General features: G+C 36.0%; 1 protein-coding gene across 4 annotated transcripts; it reads right to left on the bottom strand.

The window, feature by feature from the left end:
- Positions 1-6,867: 6,867 nt before the first annotated feature.
- On the bottom strand, positions 6,868-20,462 carry LOC143880701 (UDP-Glycosyltransferase superfamily protein). 4 transcript variants are annotated; one of them, XM_077383676.1, is made up of 17 exons: positions 20,358-20,462; positions 19,839-19,982; positions 18,640-18,673; positions 17,671-17,726; positions 17,453-17,587; positions 13,559-13,707; positions 13,378-13,467; positions 13,201-13,267; positions 13,053-13,116; positions 12,835-12,964; positions 11,573-11,739; positions 11,334-11,444; positions 11,195-11,256; positions 11,028-11,080; positions 10,823-10,898; positions 8,587-8,715; positions 6,868-7,233 (listed from the first exon to the last, which is right to left on the bottom strand). In XM_077383676.1, the coding sequence occupies exons 2-17, from the start codon at positions 19,929-19,931 to the stop codon at positions 7,210-7,212; spliced, it is 1,440 nt and encodes a 479-aa protein (XP_077239791.1). In that variant the 5' UTR covers positions 19,932-19,982; positions 20,358-20,462; the 3' UTR covers positions 6,868-7,209. The 4 variants fall into 4 exon arrangements, with proteins under 4 accessions (XP_077239791.1, XP_077239805.1, XP_077239796.1 ...); XM_077383690.1 differs by having other exon boundaries at positions 8,587-8,665; XM_077383681.1 differs by lacking the exon at positions 20,358-20,462 and adding an exon at positions 20,185-20,351.
- Between the last annotated feature and the right edge of the window lie 394 nt (positions 20,463-20,856).

The following is a 20,856-nucleotide window of genomic DNA, read 5'->3' as shown; positions in this document are numbered from 1 at the left end:
AAAAAAAAAACACAATTCATCGTAGCCAAACATGCCCTAAAAGTAAAATGTTTAGTGGAATTGTTTTAGGGAGAATATATTTTCACTCCCCCTGTATTACGCGCACGCTCCCTTATAACCTGATTTGACGTGAAAAGTAGGCAACTTTAATGCTTTTTGACGTCAATTCACGTTATAAGGGGGGCGCATGCGTAATGCAGGGGGTGAAAATATCATCGCCCTTTTCTTATAGTGGATTTTGAATACAAGGCCATGTCTGGGTGCTAGGAATTTTATTTTTCATGATAAATTAGTGTCTCCAAGTGGTGAAGTGGTGAGAGATAGGTAGGGCAGTGGGAGGGGAGAGATTTGAGAAGTCACGGTTGAGATGAGCATGAGATGTGGCTAAAAATTGGGACACTAGCTTCTTGTTTTTTAGCCACTTCACCCTCATCCCAACTTGGAGACACCGATTTATCATTATATATATATATATAATAAAAAACTCTTGGTAGCCAAACGTGCCCTAAAAGAAAAATGTTTACTGGATTTTTTTTATATAATGGATTTTTTTACACATCATGAATCGCATGGGTGAGGCCCATCATTTTACAATACATGTTTCGATAAGATGATGGCCATCATTTTACACCCATGCATAGCATGGGCACCATTTTGCATTTCATGTTTTGATATGGTAGCGAATTCCGTCTCTACCCAAACCCATGCAAATGGTGAGGCCCGCTATTTTACACCCATGATCTCCAGCCGAATCTCTCCTCTTTTCCCACTAGTGGTTGGTAAACAAATATTCCATGACTTTTCTTCATGGTCTCCATCCTAAATGAGTTAACCAAACAGTGAAAAACTCATTTTTTAGAGAAATTTTTTCTAAGAAAATAGAATCCATACATCCAAACATGCTCCCAAGTATAACAAAAGAGTGACAAACGGATTTTGTACAAAAGCTTCTCCATTGTGAATTCTAGATCCTAACCAAGCGGATTGATGTACCAAGTAACATATATAAAACTTTAACAACTTTCTCACCTAGCATTTTTTGCAAGTCGCTCTCGCTTATCACCACATTATGCTGGCGAAATAAGTCACTTCTTTTTTAGGTGATGTGGTGGTTGCATAGGTGGCTAGAAATATGAGGAAAGTGTTCTTGTGCTGCAGCGCAGGGAGCTCCCTGCGCTTTAGTGGCTTATAAAGCCTCCCATTGGTTCGTATAGCGGGTCCACAAAAAGTGACGAGTGGTCCACAAAAAGTGACGAGTGGGAGGCTTTATAAGCCACTAAAGCGCAGGGAAGCTCCCTGCACTGCAGCGCATAAACACTTTTATCTAGAAATATAATATATTATTAATTTTCTCAAATTTATGAAAAATATACCAATACTAGATTGAAAAATGCTCATGAAAATCATATTTCATGGCATGCATATTCATAGGGCAGATATTCTTTTCCAACACACAAAAGAATAATTTTTTGGAGCCCTATTTCACATTTGCCATTGTAGGTCAAAAGTCTCCCTCCATGTTTAGCCAAAGAAAAATCACCTCTTTAAGTTGTTTAAACAAAAGAGTAACTTAAAATAGTGTGCCAAAGAGTTTCTATACCCAATCAAAAGAGGGTCCAGACTTCAAGCAACCATAACTTTTGATCTGACTATTGGATTGGGTCTTATAGTATGTTGTTACATTCATCTCAGCTCGATCCGAAACTCTAGATCATCCGAAAAATACCCTAGAAGATGGAAGTATATCTCACTTTTCTATTCATTTAGGGGCCGTTTGGATACGCGGATTTTAGAATCCAAGTTTTTAGCTTGAAAATAGTGTAAAAGAGGGTTCATGACCAAGCTGCCGTATGCTGTCCTGATAGCGTTTCTTGGATCTTAAGTGAGAAATTCAGGTTTTAAAAATCTTTCCTGCATCATGAGATTTCTAAAACCTGGAAATATGGGAGGATCTGCTACTCTCTTGCTGATGGAAAGAAGGGAGAGAAGTCAAAAACGACGGCTGGTCTGCTTCTTCTCGTCTCTTAGCTACAATTTTGAAGAAATCCCGAATTCTAAAATCTGCGTATCCAAACGGCCCCTTATTGATTTTTTAATAAATTCCTTTCTCAGTCGATTTTGGGAATTTTGAGCCTATTATTTTCAATAAAGTATTCTTTTGGTATTTAGATTCAAAAGAAGCATTATGATCGTTTATAGATTTTTACTTTCTCTTTTTTCTTTTTCTTTTGCAAGATTGACTGTTAAATCGGGGTTTACAAGATGTTTGCTCTAGTCTCTGTAGATTAAATGTTTTTATCTAAGAAAGAATACATGATTTCCTTTCCTCAGTTCCTTTACTATGGATGCCACAAAAGATTGGTCCTTCTTTGAATATAAGAATACTTTAATTTTTTTTATCTTACTTACTAATGGGAAATTAAGGTATCTTTGGAAGCCATAAACTATTACAACCATTATTTACATCCATCTGCAGAGGCCCTAAATGTTCTGGTCCATTCCATTTCAAATCACAATTTTGAAATATTCATAGCTATATTGAATGTATGCTAATAATCTACTATTTTTTACGAATTATCGTAATCAAGTTCGTGGCCTACTGGTTCAGAATCAGTTTCTCAAAATGCGGATCCAGGCCAAAATGCGGCCAAAGCAAATCCTAGTCAACCAGGCACAATGCAATCAAACACCCAATTGACGTGGTCATAAATTGAGAGAGTCAAAAAGAGTTTTGGTTGACTTTGTAAGTTCGTAGCACAACACATGACTCGGACAAAAATGCGGCCAAAGTAAAAGGGAATCGACTTAGGATAGTCGACAATGAGACGGGGAAGTTTTGAAGCCATGGCTTAAAATATTGCGTTGTATTAAGCAAACCAGTTAGCCCTAGATTTGAATATGTGGTTCTTGTGAATGAAAACTCAATATTTATCTCCCCCCATCTAATGTATTCTAAATGTTCTGCAGTGTCATTGAAAGAATTTTGCTTCAAGTGTGACGCAATTTACTCTGCTTCAAAAGATCGCGATTACGATAAAGAGAAATCAAAGTTTGAAATTGAATGCCAACTCCATATTTCTGATCTATGAACAAATTGATGAGTTCTTGGATGAACTTTTTTTTTTTTTAACTTCTAATTGACATTATACACTCTTTGATTTTGACACTGCTGGATCAATCTATCCCTTGTTCATTGTGATCACAATGGGTGCAACTCGGGCAGAGTTGCTTCAGGGTTTAGGCCAATCCTAGCCCAACCCTAGGTAGCATTCCCTCAGCCTGACCCAACCTGAGCCTCAGGTCGAGGAGGGCCAACCTTAATTGGTCTAAAAACTCTTCTTTTAATTGGTCTAAAAAGTGGTTATAATTATGGCATGTGAGATTTTACATGGTGTAAGCTCGTATAGTCTAGTATTTTTTTAAAACGAAAAGTATTGTACCGCCCACACCATAGGACGATCCAAACCGTCCATTTGATGGGCACAACGTAAATAGGTTGTGCTCCAAAAAATCACTTTCATAGGTTGATCCCAACACTCCGATCTCTAGAGGCTTTCTTAATATGCACTTCCTTTATAGATCGGAGGGCTAGGAACATCCTATGGAAATAATTCTTGGAGCACAACCTATTTACGTTGCGGCCCATCAACTGGACGATTTGGATCATCCTATGGTGTGGGCAGTACAATACTTCTTTTTAAAACATACTGGACTATACACCAAAAACTCCATTTGAGAACTGGTTGAAACTATAAGAGCTTCAGATCAGGTAAGGCCGTAAGGGTATGTAATATTTACCGGTTGATGTCCCTCTTCTCAGAACATCATAACAGTCATCCTCTACATAGTAATCCTCGGGCAAACAAAAGCCTTTTATAACTCATTCCATTCTTTAAAAAAAAACTATAAACCAAGATAAAAATCTGTGAAACAACCAATTACTCTAGGGGCCGTTTGGATATGCGGATTTTAGAATCTGGGATTTCTTCAAAATTGTAGCTAAGAGACAAGAAGAAGAGGACCAGCCGTCATTTTTTACTTGTTTTTTACTTCTCGCCTTTCTTTCCATCACTAAGAGAGTAGCAGATTCTCCCATATTGAAATCTCAAGCTGCGGGAGAGATTTTTAAAAACCTGAATTTCTCACTTAAAATCCAAGAAACGCTGCCAGGACAGCATGCAACAGCCTGAACCCTCTTTTACACTGTTTTCAAACTAAAAACTTGGATTCTAAAATCCACGTTCCAAACGCCCCCTAAAGTTGGTGTTATTTAATCATTTATACTTCAACACTCCCCATCACGTGTGGCCCCCTTTTTTCAGGTTGGCCTTACAGGTGAAATTTTAATATCAAGGAGCTGTTGGGTTTTGAACTCAAGACGGGTCGTGAGGCAATAGCTATGGTACCATGTGAAACAACCAATTACTCTAAGGCCATGTTCGTTTCATATTGAGGCAACCAATGGTGAGGGCCCCAACCGATACATAAGGGGGTCAAGTTATATATAAGGCTGGGCCCAGTTGAGTTGAGCCTATTCAGAAGTTTGGCCCAACTCAATAGCCTTATGCTACATGTAGCTACGCCCCTGGCCCTCACCGTCAGTTGTCACAATCTAAAACGAAAGGGGCCAAAAAATTTAAGCTGTTAGAATTGGTGTTATTTAATCATTTATACTTCAACACTCCTTAATGTGTGGCTTCTCTTTTTAAGGTTGGTTGTACACATGGATTTTTAATATCAAAGAGTTGTTGGGTTCTGACCGCAGGACTTACTCTGATACCATGTGAAACAAAATCCAAAAAAAAAAATACTCTGAAGTCCAACCCAATAAAAAGAGGGGTCACACGTGGTTGTTTCACAAACTTAAAAAGGAATAAATAACCTATAAAGTATCAAATTCTACACACTACCGGAATCTGTATAATGGAATACTTCTTCCAATTCATCCTCTTCGCTCAAAGAGATAGAAATTTTTGATGAAATAATAAGAGTGATGAGAAGGATAGAGCTGTTGGTTTTTTTCATATGGGTTTTGAAGAAAGTGAATTCTAAAAATTACGTCTATTTATAGAATTCGAGTAAGGGGATTCTCTTTTGTATGGAATTCCCATAGTACTATGTAACTCTTTGGAGGCGGACTCACCTACATCATTCCCAACGCATGACAAGTTCGCCAACTCCGCAACCGTACGATTATGTGAACGTGGAGATTAAAAGCCTTAAAATAAGCTTCTTTTTCTTCTCTATTTCAGATGTTGTTGTTGGATTTGATCCATCTTTTTCTTTCTTTTCTCTGACGTATTAAATCTCCTTCCTTTCACTTTGATAATTGATTTTTCCAGCTTTATTTTCAGCTGATTATTTTAGTTCTATGAGAAGATGTGATCTGCTTGCCCATCTTTCATCTGATTCTTTTTATTTCTACAAATCGGAGGGTTAGGATCATCCTATGCAGAAGATTTTTTGGGCACACTATCTATGCCAAGGCCCATCTAATGAATGGTTTGGATCACCCAAACAATGTGGTCCCCATTGTATTTGGGGGCTGCTTGTGATGCACGTTAATATTTCCAAAAGATTGAAATGTGGACCCAGGCTCAAAATAATAGAATGATCAAGACCCCTCTATTGGTATAGATCCTACGGTGGGGATGATATGGTCAAAAAATCGGTTTATTGTCTTCAAGATCTATGATTGAATTGTTAGAAATACTTGTCTAAGAAGAAAATCACTTTCACGCTCCTTCCTAAAAGACACTAAATGGGCACTACTTAGAATGATCAGAGCCGTTGATTCGAAGAGCAACCATAAGTACAACCAACTGCCGTTGAGAATACCTTGATCAGATGATCATAGACCCTTGATTATCATCTTAATAACTGTCACTAGAGATACTTAAAAACAAAATTAGGAGAAACGGATTGAAAGTGAGAAAAATCAATAGAGAAAGTGGGGATTTTTATTTGGAAGAACAACTGAAAGACGACATCCTGAAATCCAGGCAAGAAAAAGTGTGGAAAGGAAAATTATTTCTTAAAATATCCTACAATGAAAAAAAAAACATAACTTGAACCAACCCTATTCAATTTCTATGTGGAGGGAGTAGGGACCTTCATTTATTATTATATCCCTCTAAATTAATAAAGATCACATTACTTCCCTCTAAATTGAGGAAATAAAAAAAAAATTCCCAGGAAAAAGTTTTTCATGAGAAATGTTTTCTTGCAATCCAAACATGGCCTAAATGAACAAAGTCACCAGCTCCATGGGAAGATAAGTCACAGAAGAAGACCATTTCCTGTAGACTCTATCAATGACTGAAAGATTCCAATATTCGAAAAGTCTCAACCTGTTGAAGGCTGTAACAACTTCAAAAATGCTATTAAAAGTGTTTCACAATGTGATTAGTTCCATCACCAAAATAAGATTGCAGATATCATTTCCGTATTCACCGCTATATTCACCATTAATATTTATTTATTTTTTGGCCTTCATTGAGCACCTCTAAAAACCTGGGTCTCCCAAGTAATGAAAAGGGGCGCATTTATCATTTCCCCTAAAAAATTATGATTTATTTGCAATCATGGTTACAATAGTTCCACAATTTTTTTCTACAGGCAGTAAGAACTTCTGAGCAAGACAGTGCAGTTTCTTCAAAAGAATCAAAATGTATGGAGCAGGTGAAGAATGGGGATGAATCAGCTTTTGTTAAGTTAAAAAGTTTCAGAAGTTGAATGTTACGTGCTTATCTGAGCCCCACTTGGAATAAAATAAATTAGTTTTAATTATGAAACTTTTAGTGATTGGTTTCTTAGTTGTTTGGTTTAGGTAGGACTCTTTGAGATAAGGGTTATCCAGATTAGGGATTCTCTACAAATAACTTGTACGTAACCTTTCTTTAGAAATTAATGAAGAAAATTGTTTCAGAAATTGTGTCTAGTGCAAAAAGGAGGATCGATCCTTCCCTTGAAGTGGATCAAGAGGCTGATCTTCCCTCTAAGAAGATCAAATCTGTTGCGGACCGATTTAGGTACGTAACATTGAAACAGTTAGCTTTCTGATGCAGAGTGGCATTTGTTGGTTATCAAACCTCTCATTTGGCCTTACCTTCATTCCGCGACAAAAGTGAAAACAAAAGAGCAAGAATGAGGTTTCTACAACCTTCTGGATCACCATCTCAAAAGAACTGATTCTCGTACTTGCAATTGTCATTTTTTGCTCCCAGAAATAACCTACAAATCAATTCCATCCCTTCAGTTAGAGCATGTATTCCCGCATTAGTAAGTGCAAATGTATGCGAGTGTTTGTGGGTGTTTGACCCTTTCAGGCGATGCACATATCCAACCATAAACCAGAAGGCATAGCCATTTTCAGTCCTTTTTATTTTTGGTGAAAGATTCAGTAACTAAAGCAAACGAAAACTACATTGTCATGTACATCCTCCCAAAGATCTTGAGTGATAATATATGGTGGAATACTAATCTATGAAACAGAAAGCTTGGTCTTGGTGGCCTCCGTCGACAAGATGTCTGCAACTGAATTCGCCTCCTGATAGATACAAGAAGCTGACCAGTGTGTGATTATGCAGTGTTGTTGTGGAGTCTTAACAAAATGTGCAGCGATTTCCATGATTGATCTTTGGTGTTTTTGATAGATTGAATAACAATAAACGAATCGTCGAATCCCCATTCACTCCAACATATACTTAGCAATTTATCGAGTAAACATATATTTCACAAACTTCTCTTTCTAAAATAAACATAATTAGATAATTAAATGCACTTAGAAATAAGTTCGTAAATCTTTGATAAAACACTCTGACATTGTCGGTGGATAAGAAAACATAAGTGTATGACATGACCCCCACCACCACAAACGCAGAAAAAAAAAAAAAACAATAACTCAAAACGTGTGCTAATTGTAAATTTGTGTTAGTAGTTTTCAAAAACAATAGAAAAGGAAATCCAGAATTGTCGCAACAAGCCCACCAAGTAGGAATCCAACACGTGTGTAACACGGGTACTTCACCATTCAGAAGAATAAATGTAACATAGAGATTTATCATGTTAAGGTAGTAACAAAGGATAGTTTTATTTATTTTGTTGTAATATCGAGTGTCGTAGACGAAAGTATAATCAAAGAATGGGAAGTAATACAGTAGAAAAACAGCCCATGTAAGTGAGAAGAATATGTGTTGTGCTCAAGTTTAACTTCTACGGATGTCATTGGAGAAGCAATTAAGAATCATATGGGAGTTGTGGAATGGGTATTCTAAGATCCCATAGGCATACAACAAACAAATGATGAAAGATTTCAGCTTTTCTAGAAGTTTTAAGATGGGGAGATGGGATCTGTATAGTGTAACAGAGATGTTCTTCATAAATGAGTTAGCCGTATCTTTATTTAGGTAAACTGTTCGGTTTTATGTATTTGACAAGTTATGAACCTGACATGATTTCCTCGTTTTTTGCTTTACTAAAAATTTTCGCATTCAGAAACAGAAAGTAATCATTTTCATGAGAGAGAGAGAGAGAGAGAGAGAGAGAGAGAGAGAGAGAGAGAGAGAGAGAGAGAGAGGAACTAACCTCATCTATAAGTGGCATGGCATGCTGCTCCCACTCAGAAGCCCACCTGGCACAAGACCCTGTTTCCAAGGCACCATCCCTAAGAGACTTCAGAGCATCAGATTTATCTGGGAAACCTTTAAAAAGCATCTGCAAGGGTTTCCACAGGTAACAAATTAAAAGGAGCAGGAGTAAGCAATTGACTTGGTTTCTTAGAATAATCTCACAAAAGTATAAAAGAAGAGTGGAAAATAATGGGGATGCAACATCAAATACAGACCTGGTACATATGCTGAAGTAAGAAATGCATGCATAGCAACTGAACTAAAAGTACGAATCGTGTTAAGATAAAAATGAACTACTTTACTTATTTTAACATCTGCATTATTTTGCCAGTATTAGATAGTTGATGGGGACTACCCTTCATTGGAATCAAGAAAGAGTCAAATAGGATGATAGGGCCCATCATTAGTATCAAATTGTCTTTTCATCTTAACATACTGTTTTAATTGAGTCATTTATAAGGTTTTAAGTCATAGCTATAGAAGTATCTTTTTTCTTTTAAAACACTTATGACACAAGTGAAGTGGGGTCGAGCCTCTAGCTCAATTGGATAAGGCTTTGGTCCTCAACCTTGAGGTCAGAGGCTCAAACCCAGCTTACTCATCAAAAAAAAAAAAGACAAGTATGAATAAAAGAGAAGGCCCACATGTTTCACACGACAGGTTTAAGTGGGGAGAGAGTTAAGTTGCAGTATTTACGACCCTTTCTTCTATTCACTTGTTTCACTAGTGAGTTCGAGTAAAAGATGGAGCCCGTCTTTTTTTAAGATTTTAAAAAGGAAGATAGAGTTTTTAAGTTGTAGGGTTAGGGTTGGGTTGGGATTGAGCCTCTAGCTCAATTGGTAAAGGCTTTGTTCCTCGACCGTGAGGTCGGATGTTCAATCCCAGCTTAATTACCATAAAAAGCGTGAGGGTTGGGTTTTCTATTCCCGTAGGGGTAGGGCTTTGTGACGGGAACTTTCTAGAGTTGGGTTTTGTGTCCAAAAGGGCACACAGGTTAGATTTAGCCATTTAGGTGATCTTAAGAGAAGTTCCTAAAATCTTTGAAAAGATCTATAAATATGATGTTAAGGCCTTGGTTCCATCCTTATGTTATGAATATGACAAATAAAGCTTTTTGCTTCTGCGAGTCACGTCTGTGTGATTCTCCCACATACTATGTTGCATTAGTGTGGATATGAGTGTCAAATTCCAACACGGGTATCTGAGTGTTGGATTCAGCAAATGTCAAAAAGAAAGATTTATGGATTCACCAAAATATTTTAATCAATTCTCAAATTTTAATTTCTCAACATAATAATATGGTTATGACAAATAATATTATTGATGATTTTTATAAGTTAAGTAAATGTAATGTTTTTTTATACAAAAACTTATTGTTAAAACTAACTTGGAATATACATTTGAGAACTTGTAAAGCTTGGAAGCTTGAAGTGAAGTGAAGAGAAGTGAAGAAGTTGGCGGATTCCTTTCTTCTACTTCAACCATTTAGGTAATATTATTTCTGATTTCATAAGTAATACTGTTCACCCATTGATCCCTTTCTCCTCCTCTTTTCTTTTGGTTTTGATAGCAACCAATCTTAGTGTCCCAATAGTTGGATCTCCTTTGTTTGCACCATTATTGATCCAGCGCATGTAGGTGTGCTTCATATCCATGATATTATGAAAGGCTCTATTTGGAGATGAGATAAGTCATCTCACCTTTGGCACAATAGTACAACCGATATCCTTAGATTCTCTCCAACAAGGATAGGAAGAACAGCCTGGATGGTGGAGACGAGAGTAGAAAGAAAGTAGTATAAATACATATATAACAATTTTAACAAAAATACATGTTCACATAGTGACAATGATTTTATATGGTGATAAAAATACATGTTCTCACATGCAAGAATAAAATAAAAGAAAAAAGAAAATTTCAAACACACACACACACACACACACGGATATGTGTGTGTATGTGTGAGTGTGTGTGTGTGTGTGTGTGTGTGTGTGTGTGTGTGTCAGAGTGTACATTCAAGCTTTTGTGACATAATTTATTCTTATTTATGTACATGTGAAACTTGATGCCCTTAGCAAAAAAAGCCGATGAAATAATAGAAATTGAGAAATTCCAAAAACATATCAAGTTATATGGAATTCTAGAAATTGTGAAATGCCAAACACTAAGCCCAACTATGCAAAGAAACTTACTAGGAGTTCATCAGCTAGCTCAGAAGATGACGAAAAGAGGAGGCCATTTTTTTCAACTTTTACAAGTTCCTCAATGCTACCATACAAATCAAGCAATAAGCATCATTACTATTAGAGGCAAAATGATATCCAGATGAGAACTTATGTAATTATGCATTGGAGATCCAAGGTTAGGCGCTAACATAAATATAAAATGAGAAATTACCATGAGAATGAAACAGCACAAACAGGCAGTCCACATCCAAACATATCCACAACCTGGTGCCACCCATTTTCAAAGACGTCAAATTATGATTAATTTTGCATGAAGAGACAAAGTAATTATATTAATTAAACATGTGAGTTCCTGATCATAGTGAAGAGCATACATACCTTCATGGGAAGGTCCAAGCCAGACGAGGATGTATGTAGGCATACACCTAAGTCTGCTGCTCCTAAAATAATCGAAAACATAGAGTGCAGTACATCAATAAAAGGAAAACATGATCCAAATGCAGAATAAGAAACCTACCGAGCAATAATGGGTAGTCCTCAGCTGATAGCCACATTGTACGGAAGGCCACACGTTTTAGATGTAACTTCTTTATTTTTTCCTCATATTTTTCCCTTTCTGGACCTTTACCTAACAATATCAAGTAAAAAGTGCTACTGCATTATGTTTTTTTATTTATTATTTGAATGGGACTAATGCATTATGTTTTGCACAAGAACTCCAAAATTTACACAAATAAATCATAGACTAGTGCGTACCAGTAATGACGAACAATAATCTTGGGTATAAATATTGTTTCCCATTACATATGTCCGTCCAAAGCAATTCTTCCTCAATTGAGTCATCCTCATTTAGAACTGCAGAAGCACGCCTATCATACATAACAGCTGCTTCCAAAAGCATGCTGAAATCTTCATCTCGAGTCCTGAGATAACACAGTCAATTGCTGAGATGCTTAACGTGTGCATACCCTAGGAATTCTTGGCTAGTAATTTCATCCTAAGGAACATCGCTTTTTCTGGTAAAATTCATTTGCATGAAAGTCCAGACAATCTATATGTACACAAAAACAAATTGGAGACAATGACTAAAAGAGAAAAATATGAACTTCTAAAATTGGAGGGAACATATTTTTTCTCAGGTTTTAGATTTTCGTCTTGATTCCCATCACATATCTCCATTTATAGTGTGAAACTTGTAAGGTTTGTTTAAGTTTAACCGCTTAAGTAGTACTACTATTAAAGTTAGTCCTAGAAAAAAAGGGATTTAATAAAAAAAATTTGGAGATAGCAAGAAAATATTAGGCCTTTCTGAATCAATAACAGGATACCCAATTTTTTTGAAGAGATATGTTTCATTATCTGATAAAAAAGGCTTCCTGTCGTAGTTACATCTATCCTTACTTTAACACCCATTGCATGCTGCCATTATAAATAAATATTTAACAGGTACAATGCAATGAACTATTCAAAAAAAGGTACAATGCAATGAATAAACTAAATTACTCTAATTTTCTCTCGTAAATGTTATTTTGAGGAAGTGAAGACGCAAGACAAACTTGGTTTGAGTTGAGAGAGAAAGGAATTAACGGGACCCAGGCAATCATTCAAACTGGAGGCAATCATTCAAACTTTCACAAAACATTTAAGGTGAGACCTGCCTCATACTCTACAGGAAAAATAGCAGCAGTTTTTGCAAATTTCTGCAAGCTGCTACTAGATCACAATGTACAGTCATATGAAACAGAGAAAAATATTCAGTTTCTGTAAAAGCCGTCTGTCTTTGTCTCGATCGCAGAGGCAGAAATTATGATTACCACTCATAGTGTCAAGCACTCACAGTCCCCTCAACATCTTTTTTGTTTTTGTAGTTTAAAAGTAATTCTTTGAAACTCCAGCGTGTAGAATATAGGTAAACATATATGCGTGCGTGCGTGCGTGCAGGAGGGCGAGCGGGCGTGTGTAGGTGTATATATATAATATTTTCCATGAGAAATAAAACCCCATCAAGAATAGCTCACCAGCTAGTGCTGCTAACAATGAGGGCTGGCCTGTCTTGCTTCAAGAATATGTCATGGTCAACCTGGGTGGTAAAGAGAGTACTATTTGCATATGGCTCCTCTCCATGGATCGCAGCACTACTAACTCGGCCTGCAGTTTAGAATATATCATTCACGACATTCATATTTCACTGAATAAAACCTAAATACTGATTTTTTTGTTGGATTACAAACATTACCAAAGCTGACACAATCACGAATGCCACAAGGATGACTGAGATCTTCTTTTAATCGACAAAACAACTACAAGATATCAGAATGTCAGATTTTAAATGCTTCCAAAAGGACACTCTTTAAGAGAAGGTAAAATGGAAATAAACAGCTCACCGCATGCTTCTCCTGGAGTGATGCAGGATGGAAAAACTCAGGAGGCTGGTCATATAGAACTGTAGCTCTAATCATTTGAAAGAGACAGATAAAAGAAGTATCAATTTAAGAACTCTTGGTAACAATTTAATGTGAACATCAATGTAATACAATCTAAATTTTAGCAAACTCACTTACTTGATTCCCCAATTTTGAGCGAGTTCATGCTGCATTGCCTTTGTAACACATAAGGAACCATCGGCCTTCTTCCCATAATGGTTCTCAAGCCTATGAAATAGTAATAAATTCACTTCATATTTTCTCGTTTTCTTTATCCAGCAATAGTTATTCACAAACAATGAGTTAGATCAACAAATACCAGTGGTAGGTCTTCACCAATAAATGACTTCTCCCAAGAGACAAACCGAGCAAGGTATATCCAAAATTGTGCCAATCAACAACAAATGTGGACTTTCGCCACCAGCTGGCCAGGTTAACAGCTATCAGTGTTGGAACAGAAGGTGGATTCTGCAGAATCCAAAACAAGGAGCATTGGATCAACTTAAGTTGAGAAATAATGCTGAACTTGTCAAATCCAGGTTAGTAGTCAAAAAATTGAATTACATTTGTTGAAACTACAAGTTTTACCTATGAAAATCATAGGCCCACTAAGTTGGAAAAGAATGTAGGAGGTTACCAAAGCAACCATGATTAGAGACTGAAGGACAAAAAAAACCCAAGAATGAACCCATAAATTTATTGGTTAAACTTGAACCAGAACCACTTAAATAAATTGCATACATGATCACAACAGTCCACTTCAATAAACTCATACATGATCACAGTGATATGGGTTACTAACACATGCTTGATGAGGAAATGCAGAACAGGACAAGAGAACAGCTTTGTTGGATTGTATTTATAAATAAATCATAAGAGGAAGTACAGTTCTGATTTCTAGCCCGAAGGCCAAGAACTTTTACGCATAAATTTCTTAACCATTCGCAGGTTTATGTGAAATTTGTGAATATGATGCAAAAGGCAAAAACATCAGATTATCTTCATGGTGGCAAATTTCGATCTAAAACATGACATTCCAGCTGAAATGTTTTGGTTTCCATGAGAACCCAAACAAAAATGCACCAGATTTGGAAATTATAAAAATTTCAGTCAAATTTTGGCCTTTTCAATGCCGTTTAGGGCTCGCCTTGTTCATGTGTACTGACGTTAAATCATAAGTGTATATATTACATTATTTTGGTCAAAACTTGGACACGTGTCAGTTTAAGATGGAAATTTTAGTGAAAATCCTGTAAAATCATAGCAACACATCAAAACATAAAGCAAATAATGGAAATTTAAGTTGAAACTTCAGGAAATGCTTAAAAATTATTTTTTATTTAAAATAATGGAAAATAATTAATTTATAACTTTTATATTTTTATTAAAAAAATCATTAGACTTTCAAAAGGATTTATTAGCCTACCCCAACTAGTCTGGGACAAAGGCTAAGTTGAGTTGAGTTGGGTTGAGTTGAGACTTTCGAAGAAATTAACAAAGGCAAGGCACGCATAGATTCTGACATACCTGTTATACATAAAATTTAATTTATGTTGTATTTTCACATTATTTGAAATTTTTAATTTAATTTTTCATAAAACCTTAAAAATAATTTTAAAACAAAAAAATCTTTCTTTGCCATTTAGTGTATTATTTGTATAGCCTATACTAGTATGTGTTACATAATTATATGTACATTTGAAATTTTTAATTTAATTTTTCGTAAAACCTTAAAAATAATTTTAAAAGGAAAAAAATCTTTCTTTGCCATTTAGTGTATTATTTGTATAGCCTATACTAGTATGTGTTACATAATTATATGTAAATGCATTCAAGGTTTTAAATTTCGACCGAAATTTCGGGTTTCGGTCGATGATACCGAAATCGAAATTGGCTAAACCCGAAACGTTACTTTATTCCGACTGAAATTTCGAAATTTCGGTGAAATTGTAGGAAAATTACGTAAAACCCTAAATTTTATTAATTATTTAATATTGCCCTGAAATTTAGGGCGAAATTACCAAAATTTCAGGCGGGATAAAATATTACTTTTTTTATTTCGTGGGATTTCGAACAAAATTTCGAAATTTTGGAAAGAAATTTGGTTTCGGTGAGTACCGAAACGCATTCCGAAACCGAAATTTAAAACCTTGCATGCATTACATGTGAAGTGTGGTGTGTGTATTTTGCATAAGTATTTTTATAAATTACATGGGAAATTGTGGTGTGTACAAATTATTAGACATACTCGACAGCACGTCTCTAGGTATTCAATGTTGTTAAATCATAATGAATGGTTGTCTTGCTTATGCGATAGTTTTCAAGAGTGTTTGTGCTTATTCTAGCAGTTCCTATAGTTTCATCTTAAATGTACATCATTTGTATAAGTTTCTACACATTTTCTTGATTTTAAAAAGTTTTCTATTACGCAAGAACAATAGTTAGTCATTTGTGCATACTATCACATTGATAAGAGAAAGCTTATAGGGGAGGATTTGTTGGAATTTTTTAGTAGTTTGTTAATTCTTAGAGCCACCTCTGATGTTACCCTCTTAAAAGTTAGTCTTTATTTCTTTGATTAACCAAAGACTGGATATAAAAGTCTTATTTTGCAAATGTGAATTCATGGACTCGACTCTGTGTGCCAAAGTTGCTCACCTACAGAGATTATTCAAGTTTCAGAAGTTCACTGATTTATATGTTTCTCCTTCCCAATATCGTTCCTTCACTTTCTTTCATCCCAATTTCTCCTTCCCAATAGATCTGCGATTTGGCGCTCCTTAGGAAGGAAACTGCTCCCATGGCGCTCCCGAAGAGACAGGAACCGCTCCTATGACGCTCCCAAACTATTTCTATTACTCCATCAGTCTTACCCAAATAACTTGCATCAAACTCCTCAAAACTCTTCAAAGTACTTCATTAGAGCAAGCACAAAAGCGTTTTCAAAAGGCATGAGGAAAGAGGGCATAAAATGAAGATGGTTAGAAATTACTACTTTTTTATGTAATTAGATTATAAAAGATATATATGAAGATGGTTAGAAATTACTATTTTTGATGTACTTGAAATTTTTTTTTTTTGAATGATGATGTACTTGAACTTTGAAAAACATATAAAAAATGATTACCTTAATGCTCCCATGGCGCTCCCAGCCTCAGGTTCTTGTAGACCCTCTCGCTTCCCCGCTCTCGCCTTTGCCCCCACACCCAGGAGTGGAGGCACATATAGCATGAGGGGGGCCATGGCCCCCCCAATGACTTGCAAAATCCCTTTTATATTGCATGGATGTACATGAATGCTAAGCTAGTTTAGTGGTCATGGCCCCCCAATGACCAATGCAGGCAATTAGAATGCCCCCCCCCCCCCCCCCCCCCCCCCCCCAAGTGTAAAGTCCTGCCTGTACCCGCACCGTGCTTCTAAGGGAATACCATATTCTTGTGGGCTTGTGATAAAAGGTATATTCTATGAATCCAAAAGGATTGGGGAAAACCTTGTGTTGCAATTATCAACAACCTTGCTGCTATGTTTATTAGCAAGGTTTCAGGCTTCGGTTTGGTACGCGTTTTCGGATGTGACGAAAATGGAAACATGTCAATTTCGGATGAAAACCTCGGTGAAAATTCTATAGAATTACGGAAACGTAAGGAAACATATGCAAATGCTGGACACTTTTTATAAGTGGACCACGAAAGAATCTTTCATTCAAGATATTTCCTGCCAAGACCAAGAAATGTCCACCTAACAATATTGCTTGAAAGTTGCTTTTAGCAATAGGAAACATTTTCCATTTGGTTTTCTCCATTTTAGCCAAGTTTTCACTTGAAAGGGATAACTTGGACATATAAGAATATGGTTGGCAGTAAAAGACTTGAGATACATGAGAATAAAGCTAAACAAGTTTGTGCAAAGGAATGAAAAATATACAGTATAGAGGTTTCCAGGGACAACAACTGCCCCGTAACAGCTGGTGGCTGTGATGAAACATGTAGACATCAATCATGGAATTGCATGGTCGTGTAGGTCAATCAAGCAAACTCGTCACACTGAGAAAATTATTAACAACAAGCAGAAAACAAATAAAAAGGAATATGCAAAAATTATCATTTTAAGGCCTTAAGTGGAAGCATCAAATCATGCAGACATCAATTTTACTACATGTAACAACACAATTGAGATAACATTGACATTTACACAAAGGAAAATGTGAGCTCACCTGCACAATGAAAACATCTGGAGCAGTTATCTTAATACACAGATACCAAAGAAGCATAAAAAACTGACTCAGGGCCTTAAATGGAAGCATAAAAAAATGCAATAGCTTTGGAAATCCCTCGAGGACTATCGGCCTCTGCATTAAAGAACAAAAATTGAAATATATTACTTAGCTGTGATAAATGTACTCAGTGACAAAAAATGATATGCAATCAGTACCATTTTATGAAGATGAATAGATTGGTTCTCTAAAACAGCACCATGGGGATCGGTACCTGTCCAGAGATTAACAAAAAGAGAAGTGTATAGTGAAGCACATGATACCAAGAGTGGCACAGTAAGACTATAAACTGTTTTGAATTATTATGTATAGCTTTTCTAAAGAGGAACCAAAATTCAAAGCTGAAAATGAATTAGAATGAGAAGTCCTATCCCAACATAAAGTGAGGAAATCAAATGGTCTTTGAGGAAAAAAAAAGTGAACGCAAACAGGATAACAAGTGCACGCGCCATTGGGATAGGAATAAACATGCAATGAGAAAGAAATTGCATTAAAATTGAGCACAATATGGTACTCAATTTATTAAATGGATATGCTTTAATAAATAGTAAATCATATAAAGTGCAGGACAAAGTGAAGCAATCTCTGGAATTTAAGGAATTGAAAGCAGGAGCACAGAACATGATAATGGATGCGGTTTATGAATCATCTAAAGTCATGGTCATTATCAAGTGCCACTGGAGATTAAAAATCATAGGCTAGAAAGATATAACAAGACTAATCAAATCAATCAAACCTGTACCATGAAGTGATAAAGACCCCATGCACAATTGAGCATGCAATCATTCCAATATAATTTTATTTTATTTTTTAAATTAATCGTTCCAATATAATAATTGTATGGTATATTCCCCCTCACCAAATGAATTCCTCTACTTCTCTTCATCACTTTTCATATCATAGCATTCATCATGGTGTAAGGATTCTTTACATGTTACGTCATGCAATTAATAATAGTAATATAATTTCATCACCTAAGTAATAGACGAAAGAAACACAATAACATGAAAAGTAACATAAATCAAGAGAGGGCAGTAGGTCCAACCAATACAGGTAGAAGATAAGTATTTCAAAAAAAAAAAAAAGAATAATGTGTTGGCAACTCATACTCCATGAAGAAAACATACCACCATATGCAATTACGTCCACCTCTAGAAAAGCCTGCAATATGAATAACACGAAGAGTCTTTATAGCCTCATAAAAATAGATCAAAAAATCTAAGAATTGATGACAATAACCAAATAGAATAACCAGGAGCACATAAACAAAACAAGTAGCAAGTCAAGCATAACAAAGAGTATAGATCATGGGATGGAACATGGAATAAAAGGTAGTGTAAAAGAGACATATGCTAAAGGAGAATGATTTGTATTAGGTAAACTTAATTAATCCTATAAAATAGTAATATAATACGAGAAAAACTTAATGCTGTAGATGGCCTTACAAGATACACATTTCACAAAATAAACAAAATGAATAGTTAAAGGTAGTGTTTCAAAGCGCGGACGCAGGCCAAAACGCAGCCATGCCAATCCTATTCGACTCGGTGTGGCGCAGCCAAGCTTTCCGGTGAGACGGACGAGAACTTTATTGGTGCGGTCATAACTCGGGAGAGTCAAATGAATTTTGATTGACTTGGTATGGCAAAACAAGGACTCGGTCAAGAACCCAATGAGTGATGGAAATCGTTCATCTCTCTTCTCTCTACTTCAAAATCTTCATTTTCATCTAACAAGCTTGATGGGAGACGGAAGAGTACTAAATACAGTTAATGATCACTAAATTTCAAACCAAACAAGAAGATCTTTGCCTCGGTACACTACGGGAGGTTCTGAAATGGTCCTACAGCCATTTCTACAAGGGATTGCCACATACCATGTCAGGTAGGAGACACTTTACATTTTCCCAAACAAGAAACTTAAATATCAATATCCAAATTATAAAAAGAACTAATCACTCCAAAAGCATAAGCTGTTAGAGATGGTGTTATTTAATCCTTTACACTTCAACACTCTCCCTCACGTGCGGCCCCTCTTTTTTTGGGTTGGCCTTACACATGGACATTTTCATATCAAGGAATTGTGAGTTTTGAACCCAGGACATGCTGTGAGGCAATAGCTCTAATACCATGTGAAAACAACCAATTACTCCAAAAGCTTAAGCTGATAGAGATGGTGTTATTTAATCATTTACACTTGGACACAAATAAATCATCACGCAACCTAATTCTATTTTCTATTATCCATTTAAATCTAGCAAACTTTATAAGTACATGGGATCATTGAAAATAAAGAATTTTTTTTTATTTTTTTATTTTTAAATTACCTGGCGCGCAAGAGAAAGAGCGTGATATTGCATTCGAGGACTGCGCCCAAAATCACCAAGAACCACCACAGCTGCTCTACCTCTCCTCCCCATTTATTCCCTTTTTGTCTACCTTGTCTCTTTCTTTTTCTTTTTCTTTTCACCCTAATCACGAGCTAAACTTATTAATGTCTGAATTACAAATTTTGAAGCCACAGTAAAAAGAAAGTCATTACAAATCAAAATATTAAGACATTAAACGAATAGAAATAATCTAGCTATTGAGAAAACAAAGAAAGAGAGGATCAGCAGTAATTTAAACGAAGAATCGGAATTCTGAGTTTAGGGTTCCTCTCTTTCCTCTTGCCTGTCAGAGTGAGTCTAACTAATCTGTTGCAATTCGTTTTGAGGAATCACGGCAGAATTCAACCCTAGATAGACATGCAAGAATGTAATTTTTTGAATTTGAAACCCTAATTCCAAAACCCTAGCAAGGGCTACGTAATAAGTAAGGTTGACTACAACAATTTCAAACCTTACCTCTCGATCTAAAACCAAGAGAGTGAGGGGAGAGTTTATTGATATTTGAACAAGGTGGGTTTCATTGTATTTTTCGAAATATATACTAACCTACAAACATATACAATACTGGGCCCACCTCACATACATGCATATCCAAACCGTTCAATTCTTGGGCTTCAACGTAATCAGGCTTTGTCCCAAAAATCATCTCAATCATCCTAACCCTCCGATCAATACGAAGACACTATGTATGAATCTCCACTGATCGAAGAGTTAGAATCATGGGCAAATGATGAAAAAAATGCAATGTTTATTCGAAATTCTGAAAAAAGGGTAGCAATTTGTAAATTATAAAAAAAGGGTGTGAGGTGAGAGAAGATTTGCATGAAGACAAATATACCCTTATATTTGGTTTTTACCATTTACACTGTTTTTTCTTACTTTCGTTTTTAACATTTGACACTTTGTTTTTTTTACGTTTGTCTTCTCCGACGAGAGTTGTCACTGCCGGTGGAGA

This window comes from Tasmannia lanceolata, unplaced genomic scaffold (assembly GCF_043159265.1).
Source record: "Tasmannia lanceolata isolate RefF3 unplaced genomic scaffold, GAP_Taslan_0.1 ptg000002l, whole genome shotgun sequence".
Taxonomy (NCBI): domain Eukaryota; kingdom Viridiplantae; phylum Streptophyta; class Magnoliopsida; order Canellales; family Winteraceae; genus Tasmannia; species Tasmannia lanceolata.
This window is presented reverse-complemented; position numbering and strand designations above follow the sequence as displayed.

Bases quoted from the DNA above. Each gene is read 5' to 3' on its own strand.
- LOC143880701 (XM_077383676.1), bottom strand. From the start codon at position 19,931: ATGGGGAGGAGAGGTAGAGCAGCTGTGGTGGTTCTTGGTGATTTTGGG. The intron at 13,268-13,377 runs GTAAGTGAGTTT...TCAAATGATTAG, and splicing joins GCTCAAAATTGGGGAATCAA to AGCTACAGTTCTATATGACC. The intron at 7,234-8,586 runs GTTAGTTCCTCT...ATTGATTTGTAG, and splicing joins CCATGCCACTTATAGATGAG to GTTATTTCTGGGAGCAAAAA.